Source organism: Mustelus asterias, unplaced genomic scaffold (genome assembly GCF_964213995.1).
Source record: "Mustelus asterias unplaced genomic scaffold, sMusAst1.hap1.1 HAP1_SCAFFOLD_974, whole genome shotgun sequence".
NCBI lineage: Eukaryota > Metazoa > Chordata > Chondrichthyes > Carcharhiniformes > Triakidae > Mustelus > Mustelus asterias.
In genome coordinates this window covers 65561-82373 of record NW_027590920.1, presented here as the reverse complement: position 1 = coordinate 82373, position 16813 = coordinate 65561, and the positions used below count along the sequence as shown (strand labels likewise).

Genomic DNA, 16813 nt, shown 5'->3' with positions numbered 1-16813 from the left:
GAAGAATAGAGAAGCAAAAAATTGTTTAAATATACAGAAACTGAAGAATACTGCCGTAGAGAGGAATCTGGGTGTCCTTGTACATGAATCGTGAAAAAATAGGATGAAGGTACAGCAAGTAAAGAAGGCGGCAAATGGAGTGTTGGACTTTACTGCAAGGGGGTGGAGTTTGAAAAAGGGAACTTGCTGCACCTACACAGGACATTGCTGACATAGCAGCTGGAATACTGTGTACGGTTTTGGTCTCCCTACTTATGGAATGACATGCTTTCATTGGAATGAGTTCAGAGAAAGTTCACCAGGCCCATTCCTAAGATGAAGGTGTTGGCTTTTGAGGAAAGGTTGTGAAGGTGTAGGGGAGAATTCTCCCATCCCACCCACCACAGGAATCGTAGCAGGCCGGGGGGTCCTCTGACCTCAGGGGGGGATTCTCCAGTTTTGGGGAAGTGATCCCACAGAATCCAACTCGTTGTCTTTTGGGGAAAGGTTGCACCTATACTCATTAGGTCTGGAAGAATGAGCAGTGAACATTCTGAAACCTATAAGATTCTCATGGACAGTTGACAGGCAAGAGGCCAAGAGGATGATTCATGAAGGAGTCTTGAACTTGGTGCCACAGTCTGCGCTGTCCTGTGTCGTGAAGGCCGCCTTGGAGAACGCTTACCTGAAGATCCAAGGCTGAATGCCCGTGACTGCTGAAGTGCTCCCCCACAGGAAGAGAACAGTCTTGCCTGGTGATTGTCGAGCGGTGTTCATTCATCCGTTGTCATAGCGTCTGTATGGTTTCCCCAATGTACCATGCCTCGGGACATCCTTTCCTGCAGCGTATCAGGTAGACAATGTTGACCGAGTTGCAAGAGTAGGTACCGTGTACCTGGTAGATGGTGTTCTCACGTGAGATGATGGCATCCGTGTCAATGATCCGGCACGTCTTGCAGAGGTTTGTTTGAGGTCATTAGGTTACATTGAAGCTTCATATGTTTCATATGAAGCAATTTTTAAAAGCAGTATCTCGGCCTTTTGGCTAAGATGCAAATGAGATCAAGTCTTGGAGGAGGAATTGCTTTCCCTCCTCCAATCAGCTTGGCCTCTGCACAGTAGCACGCTGCAATTTTTTCCCATTTAAATAATAGTCAATTTTGCTGTTATTCCTACCAAAATGGATGACCTCACATTTACCAACATTGTACTCCATCTGCCAGACCCTCGCCCACTCACTTAGATTATCTATATCCCTTTGCAGACTTTCAGCGTCCTCTGCACACTTTGCTCTTAGTGTCATCTGCGAATTTTGACACACTACACTTGGTCCCCAACTCCAAATCATCTATGTAAATCGTAAACAATTGAGGTCCCAACACTGATCCCTGAGGCACACCACTAGTCACTGATCGCCAACCAGAAAAACACCCATTTACCCCCACTCTTTGCTTTCAGTTAGTGAACCAATCCTCTATCCATGCTAATACATTACCCGTAACACTGTGCACCTTTATCTTATGCAGCAGTCTTTGGTGTGGCACCTTGTCAAATGCCTTCTGGAAATCCAGATACACCACATCCACAGGTTCCCCATTGTCCACTGCACATGTAATGTTCTCAAAGAATTCCACCAAATTAGTCAAACATGACCTGCCCTTCATGAACCCATGCTGCGTCTTACCCATGGGACAATTTATATCCAGATGTCTCGCTATTTCTTCCCTGATGATAGATCCAAGCATTTTCCCTCCGACAGAAGTTAAGCTAACCAGCCTATAGTTACCTGCCTTTTGTCTACCCCCTTTTTTAAACGTTTGTGATTTTGTGAAACCTGTTTTTGTTGTCTGAGCTAACTGGAATTAGAGTCAGAGCAGGAGTAATCCAGGAGAATGATTTGGAGGTAAAGCAAAATCCAGCAGATGCTGGAGTTCTGAAAAGAACCGACCTGCTGAGTTTATCCAGCATTTTCTCTATTTATTATGATGATTTTGGGACCTGGGTTTGAATCCCACCACGTTTCAATAAAAATATTGATGAGCATGAATTAATTGTTGTAAAAACACATCTGGTTCTGTAATGCCCTTTAAGGAAGGAAATCTGCCGCCCTGATCCAGTCTAACCGACATGTGACTGGATTCACAAACAATTCAAGGGCTGACTGGGTAAACAGGGAATGTCACCATCAGAAAAACAGAGCCCCCTGGAGGGCAGAAGGGTTAGGACAGGTTATGGAGAGGTTAAAACTGTCATCATTGAGAACAACACAGACTTTAACAGAACAACTGGTCCCAAACACAATCTGTTGTAGTTAGTGTGGCAGGGTGTGGTGAATCAGGTTTAAAAAGAGTCAAATTATATATGTTTTCTAGTTTGGACAACAACATTTAAATCTGGGACTGGGATGAGGATATGAATTGCTGTTCGGTGGTAAGATCTAAATCTGTGTATTACGCCAGGAAGCCTTAAACCCAGAGTGAGAATATTTCAAACCAGGGTTCAAAGTGAACGGCTGTGGATGGTGAATTCACTCTCAAAAGAAAACAAAGAAAATTACAGCACGGGAAAACCTTTAGCCCTCCAAGCCTGCACCAACCACGCTGCCTAACTGAACTAAAACCCCCTACCCTTCTGGGGACCATATCCCTCCATTCACATCCTATTCATGTATTTGTCAAGACGCCCCTTAAAATTCACTATTGTATCTGCTTCCATTACCTCCCCCGGCAGCGAGTTCCAGGCACCCACCACCCTCTGGGTAAAAATTCTGCCTCGTACATCTCCTTTAAACCTTGCCCCTCGCACCTTAAACCTATGCCCCCCGAGTAATTGACTCTTCCACCCTGGGAATAAGCTTCTATCCATCTGCCCAAGCCCCTCACAATCTTGTAGACTTTGTCAGATCGCCCTCAACCTGCGTCGTTCCAGTGAGAACAAACCAAGTTTCTCCAACCTCTCCTCATAGCTCATGCCCTCCATGCCAGGCAACATCCTGGTAGATCTTTTCTGTACCCTCTCCACCCTCTCCAAAGCCTCCACATCTTTCTGGTAGTGTGGCGACCAGAATTGAACACTATATTCCAAGTGCGGCCTAACTGAGGTTCTATAAAGCTGCAACATGACTTGCCAAAAGGCCCGCAGAAATTCTGTCTTGGGAGGAACTACTGGAAAAAATAAATCATCCTGTACATGGGAGAGACAGAAACTGTGAGGACCATCTCCTCCAATCACAGATTCTGTCTCTCCTGATGTTGCTACATCTGCATAGACAGTCTCAAACTGGAGGAACAGCTTTGCCACCTATTTTGAGAAAAGAAGTTCCCTGAGTCAGCAGCCTATCGGTGATGTGTGGAGGAGTTGTGTCTTCCTGCTACAGAACTAGTTTCATAGCAGTGTGAGCCTCAAAAGGAATGATCCGACCATCGGCAGAGCTTTCCCCATTCTGCTGAACAAGTCTTGATTATTTTTATATATCTCAGGAGGTGGGGTTTACAGCTCAGGAATTTGAGTAAACAGATATTGTGAACGTACTTACAATCACTTGGGTCGTCACATTAGAAATTGAGATCCATTCATCCAGGTTCATATTCTAAACTGCTTTGATTTGCAGTTTAACGTTCACAGACAACATACAGAATCCCCGGTCAGAGCGGATCTCAGCTGGTGTAGTGAGGTTATTGATGGGTTATCAATGTAAATCCACACACAATGAAGATCAGAATCGGGAGAGATTTTTCCTGCTCCACTGTCTGAACCAGTAAACATCTGATTCAGTTACCTTGTGTCAAATAGTTAGAATTCTCATTTTGGAAAGAGAGTATGGGAGTATTTTTAAAATAAGTTAACAAAAAATATCATTCATAGATTCCAATTTAAAAGATTTAATATATACACAGTCTTCAGTATTTGTGCTATCTTATTCAAAGAAGTAAACTAACAGAAACACAAAAGGTAATGTTACTACGTGACTACATCACTAATAAAGGAGTTACTGAGAATGGAAAACGATGCCCTGGAAACCAAAAAATAGCCCTTAAAAATCAAAGAGCAGCTTTCCAGAAAATCTCAATACAAGCATTGAAAATAAATACTTTGTGCCCTGCAGATGGATCTTTCAGAGAATGAGTTGTAGATTTTGCCCCAAAGATCAAATTAGAATTGAAGCAAAAGTTCTTAATTTTATTCTCAACAGGTTCCTGTGAGAGTTCTTCAGTTAAGAGGGAAGATCACAGGTGTTGCTTTTAAAAAGTGACATTGCAGCCCCGAAAATCAGTGACATTTCCAGAATATTAAATTCCAACTAGTTATAGGGTTTGTTCACATCAGCAGAAATAAAATATTGTCAGACTGTCAATACTGAACAGCAGCAAAAACAGCAGAATCCAACCCCTGCAGTCACTTGTGAACTTGTTGATGTCTAAGGAGCCATTGTGACTGAGTGAATCCCTTCCCACACACAGAGCAGTTGAATGGCCTCTTAGTGTGAGTGCGTTGGTGAGCCAGCAGGTTGAAAGACTTTGCGAATCCCTTCCCACACACGGAGCAAGTGAATGGCCTCTCCCCTGTGTGAACTCGCTGGTGAGCAGAGAGGTTGGATGGCCGATTGAATCCCTTCCCGCACACGGAGCATGTGAATGGTCTTTCTGCAGTGTGAGTGCGTCGGTGAGCAGTGAGGTTGGATGACTGCCTGAAATTCTTTCCACAGTCAGTGCAGCTGAATGGCTTCTCTTCAGTGTGAATTTTCTGGTGTCTCAGCAGACTGGGTAAAACTGTGAATCCCTTGCCACACACAAAGCAAGTAAACGGTCTCTCCCCAGTGTGAATTCGCTGGTGTGCAATGAGGGAGGATGCTTGTCTGAAACTCTGTCCACAGTCAGGGCAGCTGAATGGTTTGTCCTCAATGTGAACTCGCTGGTGTGACAGTAAGTGGGATGACCCAGTGAATCCCTTCCCAGTCGGAGCAGGTGAACGGCCTCTCCCCAGAATGAACTCGCTTGTGTGACAGCAGGTGGAATGACTGAGTGAATCCCTTCCCACATACGGAGCAGATGAATGGTCTCTCCCCGGTGAGAGTGCGTTGGTGCACAGTGAGTGCTGAAGAATGCCTGAACCTCTTCCCACAGGAGGTGCAGGTGAATGGCTTTTCCTCAGTGTGAATTCTCTGGTGAGACCAAAGGCCAGATGACTGAATGAATCCCTCCCCACAGACAGAACAGGTGAACGGTCTCTCACCAGTGTGACTGCGCCGATGGTTTTCCAGCAGAGAAGGGTAACTGAATCCTTTCCCACAGTCCCCACATTTCCACGGTTTCTCCATGGTGCTGGTGTCCTTATGTTTCTCCAGGTTAAACGATCAGTTGAAGCCTCATCCACACACAGAACACGTGTGCAGTTTCTCCTTGCTGTGAATGGTGTGATGTTTTTTAAGGCTGCGTAACTGGATAAAGCTCTTTCCACAGTCAATTCACTGAAACACTCTCACTCGGGTGTGCGTGTATCTTGGTGCTTTTTCAGTCACGCTGATGTTTGAAATCATCTCCTCCAGACAGAAGACAAACATTTCTCCTTCCACGGTCAAAGTCTGAGGATATTTCAGTCCAAGTGAATCGAGACTCTGTCTGATTTTGATGTGATGTTTCTTCACCTCACCTGTAAAAGGAGTTTACAAAATTAATCACTGTCAGTCCAAGATAGAAATTTTGAACAGGCAATTCTAATTCTCTGGAATATTTCTTCCTCTCTTGTTCCCCAAATCAATAAATTCCTGTCCCACAAACTCTTCCTCCTCCCTGGGCTGAAATCCAAACCCATCTCACCATTTCTTTTCTCCACTCCCAGTTTTCTCCCTCCCTCTCCTCTGTCTGGGTTCAGTTCTGATGTGGAGATGCCGGCGTTGGACTGGGGTGAACACAGTAAGAGTTTTAACAACACCAGGTTAAAGTCCAACAGGTTTATTTGGTAGCAAACACCTAATGGTAGCTAATGGTGTTTGCTACCAAATAAACCTGTTGGACTTTAACCTGGTGTTGTTAAAACTCTTACTGGGTTCAGTTCTCCAGCTGCTATCTGCAGACTGACAATAAAACCAATGGGTCTTATTGGGGGTGTTGGGGCCTCCAGCGGGTGTTTGTGAATCCTCCCCGCCCACCTCCCAGGGTTTCCTTCCTTCCCAGAGATCAGAGTCCTCATTGATTTGAGGCCAAAGTGTAACCTCTTATTTATTGTCCCCCTCCCCCATCCTCTGATGTGAACCATCCTCCAGTGGCTGAGCCAGGATGGGGCCGTTAACCTGGGCCTGTTCCCGGGAGGGAGAAGCCCCGCAGCTGCAAACCAGGGAGCTGACAATGATTCTGAAGGGTTTGCGGATCCACAAAGTGTTTCCAAATCCTCCCAGCCACCGCCTAACGCTGACTCCGCTTCTCCGGGACAAACAAGCGCCAAGGACAGCAATGACACTGCGCATGCTCCACATCACAATGCCCGTGCACTGATTGACGGCAGCACCGGACCAATAGGAAGAGGGGGCGGGGCTGGAGGACCGAGTGGCAGCGGCTGGTCCTCCAACCAAGCGGAGTGAATGAGGGGCAGGAAGTGCGGGTAATGGCGATGGACAGACGGATGGTTTTAACTCGGAAGCGAGATCAATACGAGGTAGAGGGGGCGCGCGGGGAATGATAAATGTGGCGGGTGGGTGGAGAGGCTTTGCAAACATGTTGTTCAAACCCAAACCCCGGAAATGAACTTCCCGGTCCCCCCCTTTGTACCAAATGGAGCGGCAGCTTGTAGTGTTAGACCCGGGCTGACTGCCGCCATTGAGGCTGCATGTGGGAGGCCGGCAGGGATTGTGATCGGAGAGTGAAGCCCTGACGTCACAATGGAATGGGTGAGAGTGTGACATCACAATGGAATGTGTGAGGGTGTGATGTCACAATGGAATGGGTCGGAGTGTGATGTCACAATGGAATGGGTGAGGGTGTGACGTCACAATGGAATGGGTGAGGGTTCCAAATGAGCTGAGACTGGGCTGGAGTCGGACGATGGCACTGACATGTGGCCCGGTGGCACAGTGGTTAGTGCAGCTGCCTAACAGCGCCAGGGACCCGGGTTAAATTCCAGCCTCGGGTCACTGTCTGTGCAGAGTTTCTACATTCTCCCCGTGTCTGTGTGGGTTTCCTCCGGGTGTTCCGGTTTCCTCCCACAGTCCAAAGATGTGCCGGTTAGACGGATTGGCCATTATAAATTGCCACTTGGTATCAGGGGGAATTTACAGGTAAATATGTGGATAGGGCCTGGATGGGATTGTTGTCGGTGCAGGCTTGATGGGCTGAATGGCCTCCTTCTACACTATTTTATTATTCATTATTATTAATTAATTACTATTAATGCTTCTATGAATGAAGGTGGTCTTGATGATGATGTGGACATGTGGCTGGAAGCTCATCTTGGGATGAACTATTTCACCCTGGTTGTGAACAGCCTGGTTCAGCCTCAGACAGTTGCCAGGAGGAGAGATAAAGTTGTTGGTGAGGGAGTGGAGTTCATAGTGGGGACTGAACACAATGGGTTCAGTCTTCCCAGTATTTAAATGAAATAAATTTCTGTTCTTTCAGTACTGGATGTCAGACAAGTCAGGATGCTGTGTGGGTTGGAGAGAAACTTGGAGCTGATGGTGTTCACAGGGTTTGGAAATTCTGTCAAAGTTCCTGTTGAGTTGTTGATGAATAAAATCTCTCTCTTCACCTCCGGCCTCTCCTACTTCTCTCTGTTTCCACTCAGAGTGTGGAGATGCCAGCGTTGGACTGGGGTAAGCACAGTAAGTAATCTCACAACACCAGGTGAGAATCCATTGATATGGATGGAGATTTACAACTTTTTGGGAATGAAATAGGAAAGAATGTTCCATAGAAACTAGAATTGTCTGCTCTGAATTTCTATCCTCTACTGACTGTGATGACTTTTACAAACTCATTTCACAAGATTTTGAACGAGGAATCACAGGCAAAAATCTCAACCGTCACGTCTAGACAGAGTCATATTCCTTGGGATCTGAATATTTTGTAATATGGAACTGTAGCTACGTTATATATTTCCAGACATCTCTTCCCTCAGAGGGTTGTTAGTCTTTTGGATTTCTCTTCCACAGGGACCAGTGGAGGCTGAGGATCATTGAATATATTCCAGTTAGACAGATCCTTGACTGACAAGGGTGTCAAAGGTTATGGGGAACAGACAAGAAGATGGAGCAAAAGCTAAGATGTGGGGGGATTTCTTCACTCAAGGATGTGGTAAAGATTTGGAATTCTCAACCCCTGACGACAGTGAAGCCTCAGTCATCAACTATTTTCAAGAGAGGGATTGATTGGTTTCTAGATATTGAAGATATCAAGGGATATGGGTTTAGTGTGGGGAGAATGATGCTGAGGTAGATGAACGAATTATCTCATTGAATAGTTTAAAAGGCTCGATGAGCCAAATAGCCGACTGCAGCTCCTATTTGTTATGGTCTCTGTGTCCAGGACAGGAAGCAGTGAGCATGGATCTGTCAATCAGCCTCAATCAGCACCTTCAGGAGAATTGGGAGGGTGAATATTAGATACAGCAGAGTGAGAATGGAGGGAGAGTGTGTGGGATGGAGTTCACAGCTTTTTGGGACTGAAATAGGAAAGAATGTTCCATAGAAACTAGAATTGTCTGTTCTGAATTTCCATCCTGTCCTGACACTGATGACTTTTATAAACTCATTTTACAGGATATTAAAAGAGGAATCACAGACTGAAAACTCAAACGTCACGTCTAGATCAGACAGAGTCATAATCCTTGGGAGCTGAATATCATCGGACTTTGAATCTAGACGGAGAAATGATTGTCCGGTCTGTTGATTTGAAAAGATTTGAAGTGTCAGTGTGACTGGAAAAGCACCAACACACTGCCACACTCGAGTGAGGGTGTTCCAGTGCACTGACTAAAGAGCTTTAACCAGTTACACAGCCTGAATAAATATCACACCATTCACAGCGGGGAGAGACTGTACCCGTGTTCTGTGTGTGGACGAGGCTTCAACTGATTGTCCACCCAAGAGAGAGGCAAGGACACCTGCACCATGGAGAAACCATGGAAATGTGGGGACTGTGGCAAGAGATACAGAGCCCCCTCTCTGCTGGAAGCTCATCGGCACAGCCACACTGGGGAGAGGCCGTTCATCTGCTCTCAGTGTGGGAAGGGATTCACTCAGTCATCCAGCCTACAGAGACACCAGCAAGTTCACACTGGGGAGAGGCCCTTCACGTGTTCTCAGTGTGGGGAGAGATTCACTCGATCTTCCGATCTGCCGGTCCATGAGCGCATTCACACTGGGGAGAGGCCGTTCAGCTGCTCTCAGTGTGGGAAGAGATTCACTCAGTCTTCCGACCTGCGGAAACACCAACGAGTTCACACTGGGGAGAGGCCGTTCACCTGCTCTCGATGTGGGGAGGGATTTACTCTGTCATCCCACCTGCAGAGACACCAGCGATATCACACTGGGGAGAGGCCATTCACCTGCTCTCAGTGTGGGAAGGGATTCTGTGATTCATCCAGCCTGCTGACACACCAGCGAATTCACATTGGGGAGAGGCCGTTCACCTGCTCTGTGTGTGAGAAGAGATTCAGTCTTTTATCCCAGCTGCTGAGACATCAGCGAGTTCACAAGTGATTCCAGGGGCTGGATTCTGCTGTAATTGTTTCTGCTCTCAATTACATCCAGGACTGCATTTTGTTCATTCTCACAGTTGGTCAATGGGGAGGGTCGGAGGGTTTCTTTCTGCTGGACTGGCCGGTCTCACAACTTTGCCTCCAGTGGGCTGATGCTCTTTGAGTCTTGTTGCAAATACATGGTTTCAAATTTCACAAGGATCACAGAGTGACCGGGTGTGAGGAAGTTAAGAGTCATTATTTCTGTTTGAAACCCCCTCAAATGCCTATCCAATTTCCTTTGTAATTGTTTATTGTCTCCACTTCCTCCATCCTCGTCGGCAGCGAGTTCCAGGTCATTACCATTCGCTGCATCAAAATATTCTTCCTCACATCCCCCCTTCCTCTCTGACCCAAAACTATAAATCTGTGTCCCCCTCGTCCTTGTCCCGTCAGCTAATGAGAACAGCTTTTCTTTGTCCATCTTATCTAAACCTGTCAGAATCTTGTCCACCTCTATCAAATCTCCCCTCAACCTCCTTTGCTCCAAGAGGAACAACCCCAGCCTGACATTGACAATAAAGAACAAACTAACAGAATATGTTAATACCTGAAATCAAATGGGAATGTTTAATTTCTGTTTTAAAGATATTGTAAATATATTGTCCTGGACAATAAAGGATTTGGAATTACTCACCTTGGGTGTGGTTGAATGGAATATATCAATCTGATATCCACCAACAGTTAGTGAAAGTCTGGAATGTGTAGCTGGAAATCCCTCCCTAACAGCACTGTGGGTGTACTTACACCTCAGGCATTGTAGCAGTTCAGGAAGGCAGTGTTGGGGTTGACCATGACCGAGGCAGCTACATACAGCCACATATTCTGTTATAATTGAAGGACAGCAGATTGAATGTGAGGCATTATGGGACTGGACTATCTTGACCACATTCCTGTGACTGCTCAGTTTCTGCAATCACGGACCATTAAAGCTACTTAGCAGAGCCCCAACAGAGGACCTGGTGAGAATATTTACTCAGAATGAGTTAGAATTAAACTGGGGCGGCACGGTGGCACAGTGGTTAGCACTGCTGCCTCACAGCGCCAGGAACCCGGGTTTGATTCCCAGCTTGGGTCACTGTCTGTGTGGAGTTTGCACATTCTCCCCGTGTCTGTGTAGGTTTCCTCCGGGTGCTCCGGTTTCTTCCCAAAGTCCAAAGAAATGTGGGTTAGATGGATTGGCCATGCTAAATTGCCCCTTAGTGTCAGGAGGACTAGCTAGGGTAAATGAATGGGGTTATGGGGATAGGGTCGGTGGGATTGTGGTTGGTGCAGACTTGATGGGCTGAATGGCCTCCTTCTGCACTGTAGAGATTCTATGAGATTATTGCAGGACCGGCTGGTGTTCAGCAGCTGAGATTTTCCAGCATTTTCTGTTTTTGTTTCAGATTGCAGCATCCGCAGTATTTTACTTTTATGATAATTTGATTTGGTCTGATTGGAATCCCCACAACTCTCCCGCAAAACAGAGGGAGTGGTGGGAGAGGAGAAAAAGGATATGGATGATAGAGTCTGGGTTCTGATTCTCCGAGCCCATGTAGAATTAACAAAATGAGTGAACCAGTTTATAAAGAACAGAAGTTACCCATCCCTAACAAAAACTGATCAAATTAAATAGGTTGAGGAATATAACAAAAATAATTAATAGATGAAGTTTAAGATCATTTGTTTTGTTTTAAACTTGTGTAAAGTGATGTAATTGTGTGCCAAGTTTTTGCTGCTTACTCACCACCCCTTTAGGTTCTGTAGAAAAGTTAACCCTTTCAGCAGACAGTTCATTTGTTTTTAAATCGCCCGGAAACTCGTGTCTATTTTAGTTCATAATTGAAGATTTATGGGAATTGGCTCAGATGGTCTTTTGACATTTTTAAAGTATAAAAAAGTGGTCTTGAGAATGCAATTTGGTAGAGAGAGGTGGAGGGAGAGATGTTTACAGAGAGGTGTTGAGAGCTGTTGGTTTTACAAGTTATCCATGTTTTTGGAGCGGTCACTTCATGTCCTGGTCTGAGAGGGATGGAGAGAAGTCTGTTCAATTGTTAATGTTAAACTTTCTCTATGAACTGTGAATCAACACTCTGTTTTTTTTATCTTTCTGACCTGTTAAATTTTTAATGATTAATAAACTTTCTGAATTCACCATTTAAAGTGTTCTTTCTTGCCATATGGTTAAGACACTGGAACCTGGTGTGATTTACGATTAGGGAGGTTATTGTAAACAAGAGAACCCCCATAAATCTTAGTTCAAATAAATCAAAGTTCTGACAAATGGAATGTTATCCTTTATTATTCCGGACAAATGTGAGGTAATACATTTTGGAAGGTCTAATACAGATAGGAAATATACAGTAAATGGCAGAACCCTTAAGAGTATTGATAGGCAAAGGGATCTGGGTGTACAGGTACACAGGTCACTGAAAGTGGCAATGCAGATGGAGAAGGTAGTCTAGAAGGCATACGGCATGCTTGCCTTCATTGGCCGGGGTATTGAGTTTAAAAATTGGCAAGTCATATTGCAGCTTTGTAGAAGCTTAGTTAGACCGCACTTGGAATATAGTGTTCAATTCTGGTCGCCACACTACCAGAAGGATGTGGAGGCTTTGGAGAGGGTACAGAAAAGATTTACCAGGATGTTGCCTGGTATGGAGCGCATTAACTATGAGGAGAGGTTGGAGAAACTTGGTTTGTTCTCACTGGAGCGACAGAGGTTGAGGGGCGACCTGATAGAAGTCTACAAGATTATGAGAGGCATGGACAGAGTGGATAGTCAGAAGCTTTTTTCCAGGGTGGAAGAGTCAATTACTAGGGGGCATAGGTTTAAGGTGCGAGGTTTAAAGGAGATGTACGAGGCAGATTTTTTACACAGAGAGTAGTGGGTGCCTGGAACTCGTTGGCGGGGGAGGTAGTGGAAGTGGATACGGTCGAGACTTTTAAGGGGCGTCTTGACAAGTACATGAATGGGATGGGAATAGAGGGATGTGGGCCCCGGAAGGGTAGGGGTTTTCAGATAAGTCAGGCACCATGGTCGGTGCAGGCTTGGAGGGCTGAAGGGCCTGTTACTGCTGTAATTTTCTTTGTTCTATTACGAGAGAAATTGAACAGAGAAGTAAAGATGTTGTACTTCAGTTACAGTCCAACAGGTTTATTTGGTAGCAAATACCATAAGCTTTCGGAGCAATGCTCCTTCGTCAGATGGAGTGGTCTCAGAACAGAGACCACTCCATCTGACGAAGGAGCATTGCTCCGAAAGCTTATGGTATTTGCTACCAAATAAACCTGTTGGACTTTAACCTGGTGTTGTGAGACTTCTTACTGTGCTTACCCCAGTCCAACGCCGGCATCTCCACATCATGTACTTCAGTTATACAGGGCGTTGCTGAGACTGCATCTTGAACACTGGCTGCAGCTTTGTCTCCTATTTAAGAAATGATACAAATGCATTGAAAGTGGCTCAGAGGAGGTTTAATAGATTGCTTCCCAATTCTTGACCCTCACAGGATAAATTTTATCCGATTTTTCTTGTCTTCACCTCTGATAAAGAGTAATCCTGACTCAAAATGTTGTCTCTATTCTCTCTTTACAGATGCTGTCAGACTTGCTGAGATTGTCCAGCATTTTCTGTTTTTGTTTCAGTTTCCAACAACAGCAGAATTTTGCCTTTATACTAATTCTTGTTGGATAAGGGCATCAAAAGTATCAGGTATAGCACGAGAACGCAACACAAAAAGATCATCCATGATCTAAATAAATGATGGAGCAGACTCAAAGGGCCAAATGGCCGACTTCTGCTCTGATGTCGAATGTTGGTCACAAATTCCTGAGGATTGTGAAACAAGGCTGGAAGATTCGCCTTGCTTGTGTTAGTGGGAAAATGTCCAGGAGAACCATCACTGTGAAGGATAGTTCTGGGATTAAAGGTTGCCAGACTGGAAAAGGAAAACAATGGAAATAAACCCTTGGGGAGTGAAGAATCACTTTGGACTGGTTTTTGGAGAAAGTATGTCAACATTCCAAGGCAGGGTAAAATATATCCATTGAGTGGATATTTAATGGTGTTAAGAGTAAAAGGGCAAAGTTTAATTTTACAGTTTAAGGGCTATGTTCCCTATGAAAAAGTGTTTAATCATTGTTGCTTCCAGTTTGTTGGAGGAAACATCAGAAAACTTGAAGTTTTGTCGTGTGAATCTTTAATTTGTTTACTGGGTTTAGAATTCATTTTTTAAAATTGTTGATCGTCAGAGATCCTAACAGTTCATTTAAAGCCCCACGTTTCGACTTCCCATTTGAGTCTGGGACACCTTTCTGTCTCTCTATTGCTCGTGTCAATGACAGCCAGGCGACGGAGCTGAGAGCTGAATTTAGCTGAGAATAATGGGGCCTGCGCCCCAGTTGGGAAACTGCCATGGACGTCGCACTAATAGAGAGACAGGAAGGTGCTGGAGGACTGAGTGGGAAATGGGCCTCCAACCAATTGTTATATCAGTCACTCAGAGCTAAAGAGAAACCTGTCTCTTTAAATACAGATACAGGGAAGAGGCTGCACTGAAATCTGTCCCTTTTAACCTGCACAAAAGCAGGAGGCTGAGATTGACAGGCTGCAGGAGGAGACCATTCAGCCCATCATGTCCCTGCTATCTCTTTTAAAGAACTCTCTGATTTATCCAACTGCTCTGTTCTTTCCCCACAGCCCTGCAAATTCTTCCCTTTCAAGTCTTTACCCTTTGGAAATATACTATTGAATCTTTCAAGCAGATCAGAACAATTTGTTGTGTCAAAAAATAAAATCTCATCTCCCCCTCTGACCCCTTTGCCAATTACCTTCGAGGGACTCACTTTCTGTTAAAGAGCCTGCCAACCCCTCTCACCCACTTTCCCTAAAGTGTATCAATCTCATCAGGAAAAGTCCAGAAAAATCAAGTATTTTTACTGATAAAAGTTTATTAATGAAACAGAACATGATTAAAACAAACAGAAAATTACTTGAGGATCAAAGACAACCAGAGCAAAAGGATGTTCACAATGTTCTGGACACAAATGTTTTCTCTTTATCTGTTCCCTGACTTCTTTGTGGTAAAGGCAGAATTCTCTGGATCGCAAATTTAAAAAGAAGTTTATTGAATGAAAAAGGTTTACTGAACACAGTGGCACAATGGTTACTGCTGCCTTACAGCGTCCCGGCTTGGGTCCCTGTCTGTGCGGAGTCTGCACATTCTCCCCATGTCTGCATGGGTTTCCTCCGGTTTCCTCCCACAGCCAATGATGTGCAGGTTAGGTGGATTGGCTATGCTAAATTCTCATTCAGTGTACCTGAACAGGCGCCAGATTGTGGCAACTAGGGGAATTTCACAGTAACTTCATTGCAGCGTGAATGTAAGCCTACTTGTGACTAATAAATAAACTTTAAGACATTGACTTTCACAACTTCATGCGGGTGATCAGTCTGTAGAAGAGTAACCCTCTCTGGCTCCTTCTTTGTCAGGAATTCTTGTGGAAATCAACTTTGGGAGTCTGGCTCCTTCTTTGACAGGAATTTCCTTGGAATTCAGCCTTGGGAGTCTTCAGAATTTGGTTCACATGAAAAACCTTCAGAACCTCTACTTTTATCCCCAAAGTGACCGTTACCACACATCAGAGTTGGGCCTGTTGTAACATGACAATTGATCAATTTGGTCACCAGATTAATTGAATTGGATCCTCAATTACTGACACCACTTTCTATCACTGTCTCAGACAGGAATACAAGAGAACTGGTTCATGTTATCCCTTTATCTGATTGTGTACAATCCCCTTATTCACACAGTTTCAAATGTTGAGGCTAATCAGAGCTTGAAGATCTCTCTCGCCGGTACACTACGCCAGCTGCGGCACGGTGGCACAGTGGTTGGCATTGCTGCCTCACAGAGCCAGGGATCTGGTTTTGATTCTCGGCTTGGGTCACTGTCCATGTGGTGTCTGCACGTTCTCCCCGTGTCTGCGTGGGTTTCCTCCAGTTGCTCCTGTTTCCTTCCCCAGTCTGAAAGATGTGCTGGTTAGGGTGCATTGGGCCATGCTACATTCTCCCTCAGTGTAACCCGAACAGGCACCGGAGTGTGGTGACTAGGGGATTTTCACAGTAACCTCATTGCAGTGTTAATGTGAGCCTACTTGTGACACAAATAAATAAATAAACTTTAAAAATTTATCTTCATTGCACATTCGTTACATACACAGCAATTAAGCTTTTACATTTTAACAGCAAATAAAAACTCAGTCTTTTACTATAACGACTGATTCATTAATTGTAACTCAATTAAGGGTCACTGCTTATTCAATCACCATGATGCCCCCTCCAATTGGCCAATTCCTGAACGCCCCCCCGTGCACATCCACTCCCCTTGGCAGAGATTCACCCCCCTCCCACCCGATCACCTTAGAGGGACTCTAAAGCTAAAGGATCAGATTATCCTTCTCATTCTGCAACCAAAACCAATCCAATGTTACTGGGTTTCTCCACAGATACTGCCAGACCTGCTGATGTTATCCATCATTTTCTGTTTTTATTTCACATTTCTGCAGTATTTTACATTCTGCCTTGAAGGGCTGATCCTTCCAGCCAAGTTACAACGGACAGAAAAATATAACATTGCGGCTTCCTCCAAGTATGAGAACTGAAGGGTGGACAATTTGCATGTATTAGTTAAAGTAAAGTTTATATTAGTCACAAGTCGGCTTAGATTAACACTGCAATGAAGTTACTGTGAAAATCCCCCAGTACTCACAGTCCGGCACCTGTTCGGGTGCACTGAGGGAGAATTTAACATAGCCAATGCACCCTAACCAGCATGTCTATCGGACTGTGGGAGGAAACCAGAGCACTCGGAGGAAACCCATGCAGACACTGGGAGAACGTGCAGACTGCGCACAAACAGTAACCCAAGCTGGGTATCAAACCCAAGTCCCTGGCGCTGTGTGGCAGTAGCGCTCACCACTGTACCAAGGTTGATTAGAATCACAATATCACTGATGTAACCTAGTGATGCCAAGGAAATAATGGCAGTGATCTCATTGACGAGACATAGTTTGATATTCAATTAATTTGAAATAAGTCAGCATACGGAAAGAATACAGG

The 16813-nt window shown here is 44.9% G+C and overlaps 2 protein-coding genes across 2 annotated transcripts in view; one reads left to right on the top strand and one right to left on the bottom strand.

The window, feature by feature from the left end:
* LOC144487683 (uncharacterized) overlaps window positions 1-16813 on the bottom strand; it is a 58329-nt gene that overhangs the window by 39921 nt on the left and 1595 nt on the right. Inside the window, 2 exon segments of the mRNA XM_078205765.1 lie at window positions 4379-4952; window positions 5101-5219. Of these exon segments, the coding sequence (XP_078061891.1) occupies window positions 4379-4952; window positions 5101-5219 (693 nt within the window).
* LOC144487686 (uncharacterized) lies at window positions 6550-11846 on the top strand. Its single transcript, XM_078205769.1, has 2 exons — window positions 6550-6630; window positions 8729-11846. Exon 2 carries the CDS (start codon window positions 9080-9082, stop codon window positions 9668-9670), a length of 591 nt encoding a protein of 196 aa, XP_078061895.1. The 5' UTR covers window positions 6550-6630; window positions 8729-9079; the 3' UTR covers window positions 9671-11846.